At 40.2% G+C, this 16,172-nt stretch overlaps 1 protein-coding gene across 3 annotated transcripts; it reads left to right on the forward strand.

Moving 5' to 3' along the window:
- Positions 1–4,175: 4,175 nt before the first annotated feature.
- On the forward strand, positions 4,176–16,172 carry ss18 (SS18 subunit of BAF chromatin remodeling complex). Of its 3 annotated transcripts, none has more exons than XM_079452110.1 (10): positions 4,176–5,279; positions 7,563–7,639; positions 7,819–7,903; positions 8,122–8,248; positions 10,640–10,864; positions 10,942–11,106; positions 11,183–11,260; positions 11,479–11,601; positions 15,139–15,269; positions 15,510–16,172. In XM_079452110.1, exons 2-10 carry the CDS (start codon positions 7,599–7,601, stop codon positions 15,534–15,536), a joined length of 1,002 nt encoding a protein of 333 aa, XP_079308236.1. In that variant the 5' UTR covers positions 4,176–5,279; positions 7,563–7,598; the 3' UTR covers positions 15,537–16,172. The 3 variants fall into 3 exon arrangements, with proteins under 3 accessions (XP_079308236.1, XP_079308237.1, XP_079308235.1); XM_079452111.1 differs by having other exon boundaries at positions 4,211–6,751; XM_079452109.1 differs by having other exon boundaries at positions 4,284–4,820.

Raw genomic sequence — 16,172 nt, forward strand, 5'->3', positions numbered from 1 at the left:
TCCTTCTTAAAAAAAAACGTACTAACCTCACTATTCTAAGCTTTGTAGACTGTGCTAGGCTTTAATGGACTAGTTTGATGTACTTATGTGTTTTGTTGCCTATGTTGTTATAATTGCTTTCAATGTCTCCTCATCTGTAAGTCGCTCTGGATAAAAACGTCTGCAAAATGACTAAATGTAAATGTATATACATCTGTAATTTCCAAATTCTGTCTAGAGAATTTAAACAATTCAGTTTAATTTGACCATTTATTCAATTCAACAAAGTTTATTTATGCCACATATTAACCAAATTTGAACCGAAATGGATTGAGTACTTATTTTTTATAACCAAACAGTAATAATGCATCAACAATTTAACAAGCCAGGAAATATATCAAAGCAGCTTAAGAAACACATTAAGAAAAAAGAAATTTATACAGATAGAATAAATATACTTATTAAAACACGTAATACAAAATCTATAAAAACCCGAATATATTAATAATTATATTATTATAAATAATACCCGAAACTGCCGTAAAGTGTTTCGATTTTTTTCAGACTGGAAGTGACGTCAGTTTCGCGTATGCGCGGAACAAATCGTGTTTCCGGGACGGGGAGATCGGACATGCGGATGACATCAAACTGCCGCGAGAGCGATTCGAAAAAATACAGGAGTTAGCAGGCTTGTTTGAGATGCGCCTTGCCTCGCCTGAAATATAGGCGAGAGTAGGCGGCTACAGTGAGGGGAGGAGTGAAAAAAAGTGCAGGCAAGCCGGACACTTCCTGAATCTCGCTGTGTTGTGGACTGCAAACGTCAACAATGGAAGAGATCGCGTTAGCGTTCTTTATCGCAGACGAAGTTGATGCAGTTGAAAAACCACTGTTTTTACACGAAGATGGTTATGATGAGGAGAATCACCGAAGGTGAACAGTGCTCATTACTTAAAATGGCTTATTCAGTAAATGGTAGGGATATAAATCTATCTGATCTAGAGTGGTATTGCAACTCTCATCTAATGAAATTAATGTCGAGTAAAAAATAAACAGTCCTGACTGCAGATAATTCAGCACCAAAGAAAATTGTTTTTATTATTATTAAAGTTATTTGGGTGAACTATCCCTTTTTTACATGATAAATATTCCATAGAAATATATTACACAATTGTTTGTCACCTTAATGTAAGTTTCAATTCATGTTTAATGATTAGGAAAAGTGTGTGCTGCAAATTATTCTTAAAAAATAATATGAAACAACAACACATTCTAAATTAAGAAATGAGCATGTGTGGGTTTTGTTTATTGCACTCCTGGGACCCGTTTCAGAAAGCAGGGTAAGTGCAAACTCAGTGTAAGTTAACCCCGGAAAACGGGATACTCTGGGTTTTCAGTTTCAGAACGCGAGGTATATCAAACCCGTGACCGCGGGGTAAGTCAAGCCTGTTTCAGAAATCAAGGTATCTTATACTTAGAGTGAGTAACCATAGTAACCTACTCTGTGAACCTAACCTGGTCAGGAGCAGGTTTTATTCCACTAACCCGAGGTTTGTTACAATCTCCGCCCCTTTTAGAAGCGCGAGCGGTGTTGAAATTGCCTTCGCAGTTAGTTTTTTCTTTCGTTTTCCTTAATCGCGCACAAGTTTATAACACAGACATTAAATGTCCGTTTATTCAGTACCCGTAGATGAGGAAGCTGCATTCATTCAGAGAGAGTTACATTTACGTCGGGAGAGTATATGGTGAAGCCCCGTTTGGATTGTTTTATCATATGCGGAGGATTCTTTATTTGAGCGGCACAGTTTTTCTTTACAGTCCATTAAATATATCCACAATCTGCTTCATCATTACATCACAAACCTCACTCGTGGCCGCGCTCTTACATCTGAGCAGATTCTCTGTATGGCTTTACGTTTCTTTACTAATGGAAGCTTTCTTTATAACACCGGGGATGCAGAACACGTTAGCAAGGCAACTGTATGCAGAGCAGTAAGAAAAGTGTGCATCGCTCTCAAGCACTTTATATACATTTGTGTTAAGTTTCCTGTGAGAGTCATCAAAGAGGAGTTTCATAGGATTGCAGGTGAATGGTGAACGTCTGTCTGAATAAGCTGATCAAATAAATGTGGTCTCGCTGCAAACTCTAATAATTCAAATACCCTTTAGGATTTTCCATTTTGATTGGGTGCAAATTTAAAAGATCCAACTCGCCCCGCGCGGGCTTCGAACTGCCGTCGGTCAGAATGAGACACGGGCGCTCTAACAACGAGCCTAACGATGCGCAGTCCCTATAACGTCCGTCGCCAGAGCATCTCTGTTGGTCGGGGAGTGACTCTAGCTGGCCTCCGTTACACATAGCTGGAGCAGGGGCGAGCATGGCCAGTTTTTTGTCTTCTATAGCCACAGTGCTCGGTTCTCATATACTCATAACTTTCAAGGCCAGTTTATTAAATATATCAAACATTTCCCAGTCAGGCATCCTACAAGCAAGAGCATTTAAACTCACCGGACTGAATGATGTTTTTATATTTCATTTCCAGCTGCTGCCATGTTCTTTTTATTGCAGAAGGATTGCACCTACATGACAAAAGTCGTAGGTATATATGTTTATATGTGTGTATATATATATATATATATATATATATAGATATATATATAGTGCCTCCAATTCGACTGGCGAGAAATAAACGGAGCGCTTTTTGTCACGTGCCGTTGCCATGGTGAATCGTGTTATCTTCGCTCAATTGATGATGGCTTTTTAAAGCCGCGGTGAACACGAGTAACCTCGGGTGAACTTACTCAGAGTGGATTGAACTGATTGAAACCAGCTGTTCTGAAACAGAAAACTCAGAGTAGCGGTTATCTGAGTAAATCAACTCAGAGTTCATATTTTAACTCAGTGTTGCTTGAACCTCCTTATTGAAACGGGTCCCTGGAATCAGACATATCCAAATAAAGATATCGGATAAAAACACAAACATGAGGCATAATTGTAAAACAGTCACATTAGATGTATGCATGTATTGATGGATTGACTAATTTATTTAATGGAATAATGTTGTACAAAAATGTCAATGTATAAAGAGAATACACATCTCTTAAAACAAACAGGACTTCACTTCAAACCAAGAAAATAAAAATAAAACATGTCCTAATTATGTTGGCTTCTTCTTACTGAAATTTTCTGACTGCTACTCCTCCTAGAGCTTTTAAGCTACAGCCACTAAACTTCACACACATCTTCAGTCTGGTCTCACTCGAGTTGCTATATCTTTTCTAAGGGATTGGACTTACGGTTTACCTAAAAATGCCCATCAAACTCTCAAAAAAGTCCCATTGACTTACATTGACGGAATGTTCAGGGGAGATGTTTATGTTCCAAATGTCAACTGCCAACTTTCAAACATATACACACACACACACACACACTCTCTATACATCTCTGCATTCATCTCTACCTACATATCTTACTACTATTTATCTTTCTTTTTATCTTTCTTTTTATCTCTTTAGCTCTTTATCTTTCTTTTTATCTTTTTATTAACCTCTTTTTTTCTAGCTCTTTTCTTTAAAAATATAATAATAATTTTGTCGCTTTGGATAAACGTGTCTGCTGAATGCACTAATCTCTATCTATTTATCCATCGCTCCATCTTTCTTTCTTTCTTTACATTTATTCTTTCTTTCTTTACAATTCTTATCTTTTAAACATGAACATACACTCACTCTCTATAAATCTCTGCATTCATCTCTACCTACCTATCTTACTACTATGTATCTTTTTATCTCTTCATCTTTTTATCTTATTATCTCTTTATCTTTTTATTAACCTCTTTTCCTTTCTAGCTCTTTTCTTAAAATATTCCTTTCTTTAAAATAATTAACTTTAATTATTAAATTTCTTTAAAATTAGACCTGCCTATCTACTTATCTTTTTATCAATTTATCTTTTTATCTGTAACACTAACCTCTTTTTCCTTTCTATCTCACAATTCAAACTTTTTCACCAGACTTTCTCAAGCCAACATAAAGTTTGTTCACAAACTTTTCCTCATCTAGTTACTAAGTACTATAGAAAAAGTAAATCGTATTAGGCTATAGGTAATGGACTTCTTAGAATTAAGGGGAAAAAAATATCAGCTGACATTCTCAGCCAATGAGCTTGAAGCTGTGTCGTCAGTCAGTCGTTTCCCATCATGCTTTTGAGTAGCGCAGTCGGTGGAGAGCAACTGCGCTCGACTGCTCAATCCGACGCAGCCGCCTCGCTGTCGCGAGAGTTTTTTGGCACACGTCAGCATGAGGTCAGAGCAAGGCGGACGTTACTCGGACACTTTTCTAACCGTCATGCAGCTCGCGGTGATCACCGTTGATCGGTTCTGCGCAGATTTTGTTCATCTCAAACAAGCCTAGCTTCGAATCGCTCTCGCGTTACTATGATGTCATCGGCCTGTCGGGTCTTCGCACGAAGGCGAACACACATCTGACTTCGCGTCGAAAGCTCTCCAGGAGCGGGGTTGAGCACTGCTGATACACACACAAGCATTAAAACACGTGACACACAACATCAACAAGCCTTTTCGGTTGTTCCGTTCCGTGTGTTTCAGCGTCCTCCCCCTCTACACGGTCCTCGGTGGTTCATTCTCATTAGTCAGTCAACGGTTCTCCCCTCTGTTTCGTCCTCAGTGGTGCAGTCTGTTGTTTCAGCACGGCGCGTTTGTTTCGCGGCTTCTTTTTCGTGTTTTTCTCCGGCTCCACGTTAAACTCACTGCAGTATGTCTGTGGCTTTCGCACCGCACCGGCAACGCGCCAAGGGCGACATAACGCCAGCGGGAATACAGAAGGTAATTTCAAATTCAGTCTTTTCTAAATCTGAATGAAGCGTGACGTCAGGTGTAGCGGCTTCGGCTAAAGGGTTAGCTGTGACACCTCGGCCACGAACGCGTTAAACAAGCGTAACAATCATTTACATTTCCTCTATATTATACTGTAAACGTGTGCTAGAGAATGAACACACATACGTGAGGAGATGCGGATTTAATGCGGTATCTCACGGTTTAAAGTGCTTCGGCCGTGCGCTCTCTTTGTTAGCCGCTAAGTTACATGCTCGCCTTCTTTTTATCACGATATTTAACACGAACGCAAACTGTCAACAAATACCGTGACTTCCGCTTCACATCATCGATATTGTTCGTTTCGGATTTGAAGCAAGTGATCATAATCGAGTCCGGTCACGTACACGGCTGAACCGTCACTGAGTAGTCGCGTCCAATACACGTCCACAGCATCCAGTGCAAAAAAAGGTAAACCGAAAAGCACACACTTACTTAAAAGCGAGCGAATACAATGACAATGGCCAATGTGTGCTGTGTGCATGTTTTCTATACGACACAGCACGCAGAGTGAAACACAGTTGCCCATGTAGCACACTCTTGTTTCGGACCTGTCTATAGTTCTTGTACAGTTCTGTGGTAATGAAAATAAACATATAGCATCCGTTTTTAAACTCTGGTCAATTTTGAGCTAATCATTAATGGCGATATATCTCTGTATTGCAAATAAACAAAAACTAAACATTTTGTAATAGTCACCGTCAGAAAATTCTATAAATGTCTGTAGCACAGGGACAGTGATGGGTGACGACATCTGGAACTTGATTCTTGAGGACAGTAATGACAAAAGACAAAAACCATCAAAAGTAAATCTTTAGTAACTGTTGTGTTAAAAGTGTTGTTTTTAGCTCCGTGTTATGCCAGCATTTTGTCATTTTTGAGTACAAGTAATAATACAGAAATGTACAAAAATAAAGATGAATGTGATTTTCGTATTCCGCACGTTAAACTTAATAAAGAAACAGTTCACATTAAAATGTGCAACACCATTTCAATTTAAACAATTAAAAAAATATATTTGCCCAGTTCACAGACAAGGCTTAGCTTAAGCCAGGACTATGCTTGAATTAAATTAGGATATTAAGTCGCTTTTATTAAAATGCCGTAGAAAAATATTAGTGGTGTGCCTATGGAGACAAAAACATTCTCATTGTTACAGTTGTAAAAGAAGCACATTAACTATAAGCACAACATCTGTATATACATATCATACACCCTACAGTGCAATCAATGTGTGCAATACTTTCCCCTCAGACATTTCACATATATAAACTCATAACTTGTATATTTTAATATGTCACACTGCACTTTCACCTTTGTCAGCTTAACTTTTATTTTTATTCTGTACTTTCGTTGCCTTTGTTGATTGTTACTTGTCTTGTAACCTTACTTGTGTACTGGAAGCTTCTGTAACCAAGACAAATTCCTCGTGTGTGTAAGCACACCTGGCAATAAAGCTTGTTCTGGTTCTGATTCTGATTCTGAACATATAATGTACGTATAAAAACATATAAAAAAGGTGAAAGCTAAGACAGACACTGACACACACACACATATCGCTCCACACACAAATGCGGACACACACACACACAGGGGCCATCACTAAGAACTACACACTCAAGATAAGGAGAGAAACAAATCAAATATTAGACAGACTATAAATTCCTATATGAAGTGTTAGTTAAATTAAACTATAAAATTCGAGCAGCCCCCCCGGCCAGGCAAACAGTGCAAAATAGTATACAAACGGTGGCGAGGAACCCAAAACTCCATTGGAGGAGAAAGAAACCTCAGAGGGAAACCAGGCCTAACCAGGGGATTCCAGTTCCCCTCTGGCAAAAACTGCAGCCTCTGCACAAGCTCGACAGTGCGCGCACAAAAAGGCAAAATATATATATATATATATTTTTTAAGTCTATGAAATTTTGTAGTGAAGACGTCTCAAGTCACAGTGTCCTTCTTTATACAGCTCTATCATCTCAGCTTTTGTCAGGTCTGGGCATGAACTGCGTCCTGCCCGCTCCGGTAACCTTGGGTTACTGAGAGTAGAGTACTGTTCTGCACTTAAACGCATCAGTTGTTATTGGAAGTGTTCCTGGTTCCGGTTGATCTAACTAGTGCAGCCTAAACCTTCAGAATATATATATATTATAATAGTGTAGTGTATGCAAGATTAAACTGACAGAGTGTGTCTTCCTCCCGGACAGTGCAGGGAAGACTGTTCCAAAGTTTAGGCGCTAGATAGGAAAAGGATCTGCCGCCTGCACTTAATTTTGAAATTCTAGTTATTACCAACTGACCTGACGCCTGAGAGCGTAGTGCACGTGATGGACTATAATACGTTAGAAGTTCACTCAAGTAGTGAGGAGCTAAACCATGCAAGGCTTTATAGGTAATAAGCAAGATTTTAAAGTTTATGCGATGCTTTATAGGTAACCAGTTCAAGGTTGACAGAACCGGGCTAATATGCTCATACTTTTTTGTACGTGTAAGAACTTGAGCTGCCGCATTTTGGATCAGTTGGAGATTTTGTCTAGATTTTAACTGACAGGGTATGTCTGCCTCACCTAATAGTGCATTACAGTAATCTAGAGAGATCGAGAGTTTTCTGATATCCGGCACGTCTCAGTTTCACTTGTAAAAAACGTTAGTACTTTAATTTGTTTGTGTTCTTTGTGTGTTACCTACCTGCAGTTGCTGGATGAAAACAATCAATTGATTCAATGCATCATGGACTTTCAGAGCAAAGGAAAAACAGCGGAATGCTCACAGTAAGTTCATCATTCACTGTTATCTGTCACAGATGCTGCTTCCTCCGCACCGCAGAACGTTGACACATGTGGATGTCACATGCATATAGGATGCAGAAACCTTCTTTTGCTCTCAATGAGCTTTTTATATCACATGATGAGAAGGTCAACTCAGTCACCTCTTTCCTTTGGTCTGACAGCTACCAACAGATGCTGCACAGAAATCTAGTGTATCTGGCAACGATAGCAGACTCCAATCAAAACATGCAATCTCTTCTGCCCGCTGTGAGTGTTTGCTTGCACATACATATAAATAACCTATCTAATATTCTCTCACTAAAACCACCTTTAATGTTGTTAAATAACCACAGATGAGATACTTCTCTTTCATTTGAAAAACAAAGATGGTTACATTTCTGTTATTTTGACTTGTCAGATAAATCATGAGCGACCTTCCCTACAGAGGAGTTTAATGTAGTGTCTTAATTTCCCTCCATTTCTAGCCGCCCACTCAGAACATGCCCATGAGTCAGAGTGGAGCCCCCCCGCAGCCACCTCACGGTCACACTATGCCCTCTGATGGCCCGTCCGCCCCACACATGCAGAACCAGATGAATGGGCAGATACCGGGTAAGCCAAACACTAAACCTCTAATGCCGTTCATTTAGAGAACAAAGAAATAAAGACTAGCGTAAACAACAGCAATTCATTTTTTCTGTTTAACGCATTACGAATAACAACACAGCATGTGTTCTTTGCATGCCGTGTGCGGAACCCACATGTAGGACACTAGCACGTTACTGCGTCAGGAACTTGATTACGACACAATGGTGTACATGCAGGCCTAGGCGTAAATACTTTCCCATTCATTAATTGGAGTATTAATGCCAAGGTAGCAAAAACATTTTTATAGGCTACTTCTCATAAGAACATATCATTGTGTCTGCTTCCCATTTAGATTTATCAACACCGGCCGCCATTGATACATTTTTCATGATTCCTATTTACAATTTTGTTTTACTTTATTCATTGTAGAGTTGCGAGGGTTCAGCTCTCTCTCTCTCTCTCTCTCTCTCTCTCTTATGTTGCATGCAGCGTTTCGACTGCCCCTCTCTCTCACATGACCATGAACAAATTAAAATCAAGCAGTCGTGGCATAATGGTTAGAGAGTCGTACTCGTGACCAGAAAGTTGCCAGTTTGATCCTCAGGGTCGTTAGGTTAGATTAGATTCAACTTCACTGTCATTACACATATACAAGTACAGTGTAACGAAATGTAGTTTAGGTCTAACCAGAAGTGCAGTTAGCAAGTGCAGGATATACAGTTAGAATAAATACAGAATACAATATGAGAGAATATAATGCAGATATGAAAATATTTTACAGTAAGTATGTTCTATGAAAATATGACAGTAGGTATGTACTATGAACAATATATACAGATGACTATATACTATGAACATTAACACTATGAACATTAATGTACAGGTGGATATGAACAGATAATAATTTAGACTAAACAATAGTGCAAGTGACTTAAGTGTGCATAGATTATTGACATTAGCTGTTAAAGTTGCAATGCAATGGATGAGTTAATGCAGTTATTAAAGTTACGGTGCAGTATATGAGTTAATAAATTGCAGTCCAGAAGATGAGTTAATGCAGTTAATTAGGTTACAGTGCAGTAGATTAGTTAATGCAGTTATTGAGGTTACAGTGCAATAACGACTGAGGTGCCCTTGAGCGAGGCACCTTTACCCCTACTTGCTCCCCGGGCACTGCAGTGATAGCTGCTCCGGGTGTACGTGTGTTCACGACTTGCTGTGCGTGTGTTCACTACTCTCTGCAGAGGTCACATTTCAGGTATGGTTCACCATAACTGACAAATAGGTCACTTTCCCTTTTTCACTTTCAAAATGTGGCAGTGCTTTCAATATGTGCGTGTTCTTGCCATTCCGTGTAATTGCCAATAGTCACAGATGTTATTGACCGAGAAGACGGCTGATCAAGTTTGACATGGCTTTACGAAAGGTTGGAGGCCGTTTACACGAGACCATTTTGAACTAAAACGGAAACTTTTAATGGGTTTTCCTGCAGCTCAGTGGATCGAGCATGGCACTAGCAATGCCAAGGTTGTGGGTTGGATCCAAGGGGATGGCGCATACTTCGAAACAAATGTATAGGATAATGCAATGTAAGTAGCTTTGGATAAAAGCGTCTGCCAAATGCTTAAATTAATATTTTTTGGCTGTTCATTTACACAAAAACCCTTTTGATAATAGGTCTCAACGTGCAAGTTTTTGAAAACTGCATTATTGTTTCCGTTTAAACTCTGAAGGCCTTGTTTTCTAAAACGATGACGTCATACGCATGAGTATTACGCATTCAGTCTGTAGGTATACACAAGTATTCCCCAAACCATAATGGCGGCGTCCATGCGTGTTTGTGCCGAGTGACACTTATTATCATTTCTCCAGCAAACAGTAGATTTACTGCACCACTATAACCAGGTGAGACACACTACTATAAATATGCACACTATTATAAACACATATACACACGCCAACACGCAAGCATGTAGGGTTTCTTTATAGTGCAACATCGCCATCCACTGGCCTGCCATGCATAATGCATAGGTTTTTTTCATTTTCCCGTAAACTTACTTGTATGTCAAGGCCAAATTCATTAACATTAGTTGCATTGAAATGTATGTTTTCATGTTTCAGGAAATTAGCCTTCGTTGATTTTTAACGAATGAATATGAATTTACAAAGAACAATCGCTCTGAACAGGGTAATGGAGTTGTGCATTTTGTAAAACAGCTTTTAAGCACATAATTAGAAACGCCATGTTAATTACATCATTTTTGCACTTGCTACATATGTCCCGTCAGGTTGAATTCTTCTCACCTGGCACACTTGAGGTGTTTGTTTTTCTCCCTTAGGTCCCGTTTGGTTTGGCATTTGGCAAAGGAGCTCAAAGATCGTCCTGGTTCTAATCATGTGATATGCTCTCTGTAGGTCCCAACCAAATGGCCATGCAGGGGCCCGGGTCCAACCAGTCACCCAGCATACCCAGCGGCTCCATGAACATGCCACCTAGCAGCCACGGCTCCATGGGGGTGTATAACCACGCTGCGCCCTCCTCGCAGGGAATGCCGTCACAGGGACAGATGAATATTAGCCAGGGCCAGTCCATGGGCAGTTACGGCCCACGTCCCAACATAAACATGCAGCCCACTCCAGGTATTCTACTTTGATTGACCACCATTTAGCTACATTCAAGCTATAATAAAAAACACATCTTATTGTTGTTTTATTAGGGCCCATGATGCACCAGCAGGCGCCCTCCCAGCAGTACAACATGCCTGCCGCCGGTGGAGGTGGGCAACATTACCAGGGCCAGCAGAATCCCTTGAGCATGATGGGTCAGGGCAATCATGTTATTGGGCAGAGGCCAATGCCGCCCTACAGACCCCCACATCAAGGTACGCTGAAGAATGCTCACGAGTAACTCGGGACATCACCGTGCTGCTGTGTCTGAAGGTGTTACTGTGTTTTTAGGACCTCCACAGCAGTACTCGGGTCAGGAGGAATACTACGCAGAGCAATACAGCCATGGAGGACAGGGGGCGCCAGAAGGTATGCAACATTTACCCTAACACAGATCTTTTGACAGTACACATAATACTATTCCTGCCATTAAATCTTGGTGCGTTAAACCTGTCACAAATCAAGTAGGTCAGATTCAGAAATGTCATTGGTCAATGACTCTTGGCACGACACACTGTGTATGTCCCAGTAGACCTGATGAACATTCAGCAAATGTGACAGATGGCTTGCTCTCGTTGTGTCTGAAGGAAACTCACAGTATGGGCAGCAGCAGGAGGCGTATCAGCAGGGTCCACCCCAGCAGCAGGGTTACCCTCCACAACAGCAGTACACTGGACAGCAGGGTTACCCCCCACAGCAACAGGGTTACGGTACCCGTGCACATCATCATCATCAACACCTCGACATATGAACGCATTTAACCAGGGCTTGACATTAAGGATGTACTCCCACTGTCCTAATGGAACCGTGCCCAGGTGCTTTTGACACCTAAAGTCTGCTGCATCCTGGCCTGCTTGGAAGAGGTGGGCTAGCGTGCGGTTTGGAAAGAGCATTTAACGTTTAAACAGTGATCGTAGATAACTCAGCCATGTTTAAAAGAAACTAATATAATTCTCAAGAATTTAACACATACATCATTATTAGGCCACTACTAGGCTGCCGCTGTGGCTAGTGGTGTTCCTAGTTCAACTACTAGTCGCCAAGCTAAAATGTAATTATACCTTACCTTTTTAATGTAAATGTTTATTATGACACCATGTCATTCATTATCAGTATTTAGCTCATATTAAGGATAGGCACGAGTACCCAAGGGTCTTAATAATTTTTTTAAATGTAATAGTTACCTGTGGTATCCTGAGTATTGATTGGTTGCATTGCGAGAGGCTACGGTCCAGAGTCAAGATCGGAGCACAGAGGGAATATGGCATTGAAAGCTTCACTTTGATGAAGAAAATGCAGTGCAATGCTGCATACCAATGATACAAATCTACAACAAGTCTGATCCGTTATCATCTTACACTCTACTTGTGTCCGAAATCGCCTATTCCCATACTATATACTTTAGTAGGTGAAAATGAGTATGCGAGTGAGTTGCGAGTAGTATGTCTGAAGCCTCAGTATGCACAAAATAGGGGAAACAGGAATACCTGGATGGTCTAAGTACAGATAAATGAATTTCCTGTGAATTAATATGTTTGTACTGATGCCTAGATACAGGTTGATGGTAATATGGCCAAGGTCAAAGAGCATATGGGTCACATGACAATAAAACATGGCGGATGCATTACGTCTGAAATCTATTCATACTTCTCCCACACATACAATATAGAACGTACTGTTTTAACGGTCGATATGTAGGTACTTCATTTATATCGGTACTTACTGTCATAGTATGCCATTTCGGACGCTCTGTCTACGCAAGCAAGCGGCGCGATGTAATGCAGCAAAAGAAAACAAACCATTTAGAACAAGGCATTTGTTGTCTCTCAATTTCTGTGTGTTTTATTCTTTCATTTGCGTCGCTCGCAGAGACTTCTAAGAAGAAGTCCTTAAAATTTGATCATTCATTTTTCTTCAGTCTTTCATATAAAGATGATGTGAAACATCAATTGATAATTGATATCTTTGGTAAAATGAAATGGGGAGCAGATCATACTTCTGTAGACTGAGACATGCTTTGGGAGCATTAAGGACCTCTCCAATTCAAAGTTTATATGTAGAGAGGAGAGAACCATCACTTTATGACCAAAGTCAGTTTTTACATCTTTATAAAGGCAGAGCCAGGGACATTCACATGAATCATCACTATATGGAGATTTCGATGTTTTAACACGAATGCTATAGTGTTCTATGCCTCTTTGGAAAAAAAAGATGGTTTTAAAGTGACAACATAAACAAACGTTACCTATCATGCGCGCGTTTGTGGGCTGCAGTTAACTTCAAGTACATATTCACACACAATCGAGTGCCTGTAGATAATTTCAGATTACAATCAAAAGAAACCAGGAAGAAGCTTGACAACTTCTCTCCAATATTTTAAATTAAGACTACAATACCAACCTCAACCGCTAGATGTCAGTGTACCATACTGTTTCTTTAAATGCCTCAAAACTACAGGACCCATTCAACATGTTGTTTATTTAATACAATTATTATACAATATAGTATAATAATTATTATTATATGGACCTGCAGTGTATGTAGACAGAAATAGCTCATTCTACGGTAATAGAAACATAACGCTTTCATTGTGTGAGCTTTTTATCCACTCCTGAAGACATACAGTAGCTATGTGTATTATATTGCATTTCTATCAATAGATCATCCCAAAAATGACACACTGGACCTTTAAATAAAATATAAATGGTTATTTTCTTAGACCATAGCCAAACACAAACCAGAAGTCAACTACAGTCCAGGCTCGCGCACGTCCTATGAAACGTTTTAGTGTCATCATCATGTTTAGTTTTATAGACTGACTCGACACAAGATGAGTCATCCAGTTGTTTGTCAAAAGGATTTTCTTGTTAACACATGCACCTTTCCACACACACGTGAACAGACAAAACAGAATGTGTGCGCTTTTAGCTCCAATTGAACCAATTGAAAAAGGAACAAGACGGACCTTTTTCAAATCTGGTTTACAGTCATTAATGTTCATTTTGTCTTTTGCTGGGCCATATGGCCATGGCAGGAAAATGAGCTGCTAGGGAAGCACTTGTATTATGAATGACACTGTTAAGCTGGTGCTTGGTCAGGCAGGGGTGGCATTTAGAACGATGAAGTAGGTGAAGTAAAAACAGATTCAGATTATTGACTGTATCGACAATAGGTCTGATCGTGTAAGTAAAATAGTTTCTTGCCCATTCAAAATTCACTGAACAAAATTATAAACGCAACACTTTTATTTTTGCCCACATTTTTAATGAGCAGAACTCGAAGATCTAAGACTTTTTTCTATGTACACAAAAGGCCTATTTCTCTCAAATATAGTTGACAAATCTGTGTTAGTGAGCACTCCTTAGCCGAGATAATCCATCCACATCACAGGTGAAGATGCTGGATGTGGAGGCCCTGGGCAGGTGTGGTTACAGGTGGTCTGCGGTTGTGAGGCCGGTTGGTTGTACTGACAAATTCTCCCTTAAAACTTGCGACATCTGTGGCATTGTGCCGTGTGATAAAACTGCACATTCTAGAGAGGCCTTTTATTGTGGTAGCCTAAGGCACACCTGTGCAATAATCATGCGGTCTTATCAGCATCTTTCTTTATGCCATGGTCTGTTGGAATACTGGATTCTGATTGGCTGGAGGCTGTGCATTAAAACCCTAGAACGCATGTGCTGCTCCAGTCAGTTTGATTACATTGAAAATAAACTGAGGAAAATAACAGTCATTTTCACCGGTTTGATCTAAAGCTACTCTGTATACATCAAAAACAGCTTTAACTTTGCAAATACCCATGATATATGCAGGATAATCCACCGCTGGCGTCGGGTGGTTCTTGGTCTCCACGTCGTGTATTCCCTTCAAAACCCTTCAACGCATGGTTGGCTGAGGATTATACCTTACATGCCACACCTGTGAGGTGGATGGCTTATCTCGGCAAAGGAGAAGTGCTCACTAGCACAGATTGAGACAGATTTGTGACCAGTCTTTGAGAGGAATCTGCCTTTTGTGTACATAGAAAAAGTCTTAGATCTTTGAGTTCAGCTCTTGAAAAATAGGTTAAAAAAGGGTTGCATTTGCGGTTTCGTTCAGTGTAATTAATTGTCTTGGAGAATCACTACTGTCAAGCCCTGATTTAACTAGATAGAATAAATAATGCAGATATACGTATGCCTTTCTTTCCTGCTCCAGAACTCGACAGAAAAATCCAATTGAAAGTGTTGTGAATGTGAACTTCACAGGTCCTTCTCAGAGCACTCCAGGTCAGTACCCAAACTACCCCCAGGGTCAAGGGCAGCAGTATGCGGCCTACAGACCACCACAGCCCGGACCACCGCAGGGACAGCCACAGCGTCCGTATGCATTTGACCAGGTGAGATTTGACCTTTTTGTAAATACATATGAATTGTGATCCGTTTTTATGTTGCATTTGAAATGTTTAAGGATTTAAAATGTCAGCACGGTGAGCTTTCGCGCTGTTGTTCTTTGAGGGGGTTGTGTGTAAGAGTAGTTAACTTGACATTAACTATGAATTATGTAGTGTTACAATTGTGGATTTTCTTTTTACTGGCTTAGTTAAAGTATGTGTGTGTGTATGTGTGTTTCCTCACAGGGTCAGTATAGCAACTATCAGCAGTAAAAGACAAAAGTGAGAAAGTGTTTGGCTCCCTGTCACGTGAACCTGATGAAGGACTACTGCTCTCTCGAACTCCTTGTACATCACCAATGACGTTTCATCTTCTCCGCTCATGTAGACTGAACTGAACAAAGACTGCCTTCATTCTCAGCACAGGTGATCCAAACGTAAATCCCCTACCAAGCCCAGTCACTTTACAACATGAAGTTACAAAGCGTACAGTACTTTTACAATGTGCTGCCATCAGCTGCATTGAGCTCGACAGATTTAATGGCAGCAATGCCTGAACCTGCCACCTTCCAAGTAAAAATAACCGACACGCAGCAATGTTCACAAGAAGCAGAATGTGTATCCTCGGTTAATTGACATCATCAGACCGGAGAGGAAAAAGGAACAGAGAAGCAATAGCGCTGTGGGGAGCTGAAGGTGATGGTTTTAAACTTCAGTTTCAAAACTATGCTATGATGTGTAAATGTTTAAATATTTGAAGTCCAGGTGTTGAACAGTAGCTCAACGTGTCGTCCCGTTGCTTAATGATGTATTTGTTTTGATGTTTTTTCTTTTCATAGGGTGGGACGTTTTGTTGATAATGCCATGTATTACTTGTTGAAATATGATTAAACCTTACTGGTACTGTCA

The sequence above is a fragment of the Barbatula barbatula genome (assembly GCF_947034865.1).
Source record: "Barbatula barbatula genome assembly, chromosome: 3".
NCBI classification, from domain to species: domain Eukaryota; kingdom Metazoa; phylum Chordata; class Actinopteri; order Cypriniformes; family Nemacheilidae; genus Barbatula; species Barbatula barbatula.

What these genes read in the sequence shown, in the direction of transcription:
- ss18 (XM_079452109.1), top strand. Translation starts at nt 4,752, where the DNA reads ATGTCTGTGGCTTTCGCACCGCACCGGCAACGCGCCAAGGGCGACATA. An exon ending in CGCCAGCGGGAATACAGAAG is followed by an intron (nt 4,821 to 7,562) that starts GTAATTTCAAAT and finishes ACCTACCTGCAG; the next exon opens with TTGCTGGATGAAAACAATCA. An exon ending in CCCACAGCAACAGGGTTACG is followed by an intron (nt 11,602 to 15,138) that starts GTACCCGTGCAC and finishes TGAACTTCACAG; the next exon opens with GTCCTTCTCAGAGCACTCCA.